At 41.7% G+C, this 4,066-nt stretch overlaps 1 protein-coding gene across 1 annotated transcript in view; it reads right to left on the bottom strand.

Annotated features, from left to right (window-relative positions):
* Positions 1-1,553: 1,553 nt before the first annotated feature.
* The window catches only part of LOC106806412 (CAAX prenyl protease 2-like), a gene marked incomplete at its 5' end in the record, with an annotated part of 7,681 nt that continues 5,168 nt past the window's right edge, over positions 1,554-4,066 (bottom strand). Inside the window, 3 exons of the mRNA XM_014808338.1 lie at positions 1,554-2,604; positions 2,768-2,874; positions 3,717-3,889. Of these exons, the coding sequence (XP_014663824.1) occupies positions 2,405-2,604; positions 2,768-2,874; positions 3,717-3,889 (480 nt within the window). The remainder of the gene's footprint in view (positions 2,605-2,767; positions 2,875-3,716; positions 3,890-4,066) is intronic.

The raw sequence follows: 4,066 nt of genomic DNA, 5'->3' as shown, positions 1-4,066 counted from the left end.
TGTGTGGTGCGTTTCGTGTGTGTGTGCTGTGTGTGTGTGTGGTGTGTGTGTGTGTTTGTGGTTGTGTGTGTGTGTGTACGCACGCTGTGCCTGTGGTGATTGTGTGTGGTGTTGATTGTGATGGTGTTCTGTGTGTGTGTGGTGTTTGGTTGTGTGCTATTGTGGGTGTGCTTGTGCTCCTGTGTGTTGCTGCTTGTGTGTGTGTGATGTGTGTGTGTGTGCAATGTGTGTGTGTGTGATGACTGTGTGTGTAGTGTGTGGTTATTCTAAATTGTGTGTGTGTGTGTGTGTTGTTGTGTGTGTGTGTGTCGTGTGTGTGTTGGTGTGTGTGTGTGTGTGTGTGTGTGTGTGATGTGTGTGTGTGCGTGTGTGTTGTGTGTGTGTATGTGTTGTGTGTGTGTGCTGTGTGTTGTGTGTAGTGTCGGTGTGCTGTGTGATTGTGTGTGTGTGTGTGCTGTGTGTGTGTGTGTGTGTGTGTGCTAGTGTGTGTGTGGTGTGGTGTGTGTTGTGTGTTTTGTGTTGTGTGTGTGTTGTGTGATGTTGGTTGTGTTGTGTGTGTGTGTGCCCCTGTTCAGTGTGTGTGTGTGTGTGTCTTGTTACTTCTTGTGTCTGTGTGTGTGGGAGTGTGTGATAAATGATGTACGTGTGTTGTGTGTTTTGGCGGCTACTGTGTGTGTTGTGTGTGTGTGGTGTGTGGGGGTGTGTGATTGTGTGTGTGTGTGCGGCTGTGTGTGTGCCGCGCCGTGGTGCCGTGACTGCGTGTGCGCTGCGCGTCGGCGTGTGCGTTATAATGTGTCTTGCACGCCCGTGTTGTGCTAAATGTGGTATGTGTGTGACGTGGGTGCGCGGTGAGTGTGACTCGCTGGTTCTTTGTGGTATGCCGTATGTGTTTTGTGAATGCGCGAAATCGAGTCCCTGTGTGTGCAGTGATTGCTAGGGCCCGCGTCTCTTGTGGTGTGATGTCTGTGTTGTCGCGCGTGGTTACCTTTGACTCTCCAACATACTCTCTCTTCCTCGTCTATATTACTGTTACTTATACATATACTATTCCTTTCGGATTGGTTGTGCAATATTTGACACACCGGGAGGTTACCGTGCCCCTCGCCTCCACTGACTTTCAAGAAATATATCTTTTCCAAACTACTCATAACTATTTTTTTTCCTTCAGAATTTCACTTATTATTCATGTGGCTTGAGAGAGAGGGAGAGAGAGAGAGAGAGAGAGAGATTGAGAGATGTGATAGCAAGCAGGACTCGACATACCTGCGATAGATTAGAAGTAGAAGCCTAAAAAAGTAGTAATTATTTCATTTTAGACAATCATTCAAAATGCACTTTGCATTGTCATTCAGACGGATGACCTGGTATCATCACAACACGAACCAAAATCCTTTCATAGCTGTTAAAAAGCAGTCTGAATTTTGGGAAATTCATTAAACGCGCATAGATATATCAGCGATTGTATATTAGAATTTGCGTTCTTTGTTGTTAGATCTGTCTGAAAACATATTTGTTAAAAAGCAACGGCCATCAATAAATTCACAAAACTTGTATTTGTTTAGATCTAACTAATGATTATTTTTTTTATTTCATACAACCTATGAATACACAGACTTGCTCTTAGTTAATGAGAAAGAAGGTCAAAAATCACACAAATGAACTGTTTAATGAATAGTATTGAGGAGATCACTAGCTTTTATCAAGTCGATTTTCACTTACAGCAATATCAAACGTACCGTATACTATTTGTGCATTTTCAACAGGTCAAATAGCTTTCTTAGCAGGTTTGCCAAACCATTACAATACACATATATACAAATATGTTTTTAAATATACTCAGCTAACCAATATTACAACATTAGCCTAACGTCAACAATAACTTTATTGAAAGCATTACTATCATAATAATTAAAACCAACAAGTAATATTAACGTTTTGTTTTGTCAGCATCAGCTGATGCTACCCGTCTCCATTACTCTTTGCTGTGTATTCAACGCCTGTATTCATACAATCTGTACTTGGACATTCTCAAGCCTTCGACAACAGTGCCTTTGCAGAAGAGCACCAAATATCAAATTGGAATTAAACTACATTTATGACAAGTGTGACCAACTTTTATATAACTAATGTATACATGGGCAGGAGATTGACTAATATGTAAAAGACATACTTGCAGCTTTACTAAATAATATATAAGACGAAATCGTATGAATGAATAACAATCTTAAACAATTTCTTTCCAATAGAGATGTTCATGAGAGAAACATATATATCATACTAAATACCTCCATTGGTATATCACTTGATGACGAGATACATTGGCATCTGCTCGTAACCCCAGACATACTCCTCCTTCCCAACGACTGCCGTAAAACCCGGATTTTTTCTCATCACAATATAAACATCACAAGGTGTACACATCATTTGCGAACCACATCGGGTCTGTTGCGCTCCACATCAGGTAAATCCAGAGCAGCAAACCAACAATATATGACAACGCGATGAAAGTGCGCTTCGGATGTCGATGAGACAGCACTTCATTAAAGGCAGGAAAGCCCATGTGGTTGCAGAACGAATGAGCGACAAATGGAGCTGCCAGATGACCTGTGAAATGACAGGGAAGTGCTTTTATTATTGATAATGGGAACGAGGATCAATATATCAATATATAAAGTATCAATACGGGAGAATCTCTTTCATCGACTTGAAAGAGAACCAAACGATTGCAAGAGTGAAATGCGAAAGCCATGAAAGAAATGCGACTTGCCTGTTCTTAGAAACAGAAATGCTGAGTACGTGCCAAATATCGTTGTATAGGAGAACTGGAACACTGAAAAGAACATGACATGAACGTTGATAAATGTTTGAGCCAGCCTTCAATTTTGACAAGTTTAACAGGCACACACGTGTGTGCATGTGTGTATGTGCGTGTGTGTGCGTGCGTGCGTGTGTGTGTGTGCGTATGCACTGTGCATACACGTGTACGTATGGGCATTTAAACATAAATAAACATATAAATTTCTAATTTACTAATATATATATATATATATATATATATATATATATAGAGAGAGAGAGAGAGAGAGAGAGAGAGAGAGAGAGAAAGAGAGAAAGAAGATATGTGGGTACAGAGAGGGAAGAGCGACAGAAAGACGGAGATATGGAGAAAGCGCGAGAGAAATGGAGCGAGAAGGAGATAGACGGATAGATGGATGGATGGATGAATGTATGAATGGATAGATGGGTAGGTGGATGTATGAATGGATGGGTAGATGGGTGGATGAATGGATTGATGGATGGATGGATGGATGGATGGTTAGATACATGGATGGATGGACTAATAGATAGATAGATAGATAGATAAATAAATAGATAGACATATATATAAATAGATAGATAGATAGATAGATAGATAGATAGATAGATAGATAGATAGATAAAAAGATAGATAGATGGATAGATAGGTAGAGACAGAGAAAGAGGGGGAGAGTGATATAAAGACAGAGATTAGGAGAGAGAGAGAGAGAGAGAGAGAGAGAGAGAGAGAGAGAGAGAGAGAGAGGTCAATGCTTCAATGTCAAGGTGAAGGCTTCAATCTTGAGGCCGTAAGATGCCAGGAAGAGGTACAGACGTGTCGTTAACAGAGGTGAAAGAGGGACGCCATGCTAACACGGAGGTGAAGGAGGGACGCCACGCTAACATGGAGGCGTGACTACGTACGGTTGCATAGTTTCTTCAGCTGTGTGATGGCGGACAGCGGCGACACGCTGACCCTGCTGCTGCTGCCGCGTGAGATGGGCGCCGCGCCGTCATCACACGTCGCGATGCAGGCCGCGACATAGGCCGCGTAGAGACGTGTCTGCAGCGGTGTCAGTCTACAGCAGACGACCTGCAAGCGAGCGAGCACGCGTACGCATGATCAACGATGATAGCAATCAATGATAACGATCAATGATGATGCTGCTTGATCAACAATTATAATGATCACTGATAATTTTCTTCTGTGATCTTGTTATTCTTTTCAGCTTATTATGATCTATTTTATTTTCTTATTTACTATTATTAA

The sequence above is a fragment of the Priapulus caudatus genome, unplaced genomic scaffold, assembly GCF_000485595.1.
Source record: "Priapulus caudatus unplaced genomic scaffold, Priapulus_caudatus-5.0.1 Scaffold159, whole genome shotgun sequence".
NCBI lineage: Eukaryota > Metazoa > Priapulida > Priapulimorpha > Priapulimorphida > Priapulidae > Priapulus > Priapulus caudatus.
This window is presented reverse-complemented; position numbering and strand designations above follow the sequence as displayed.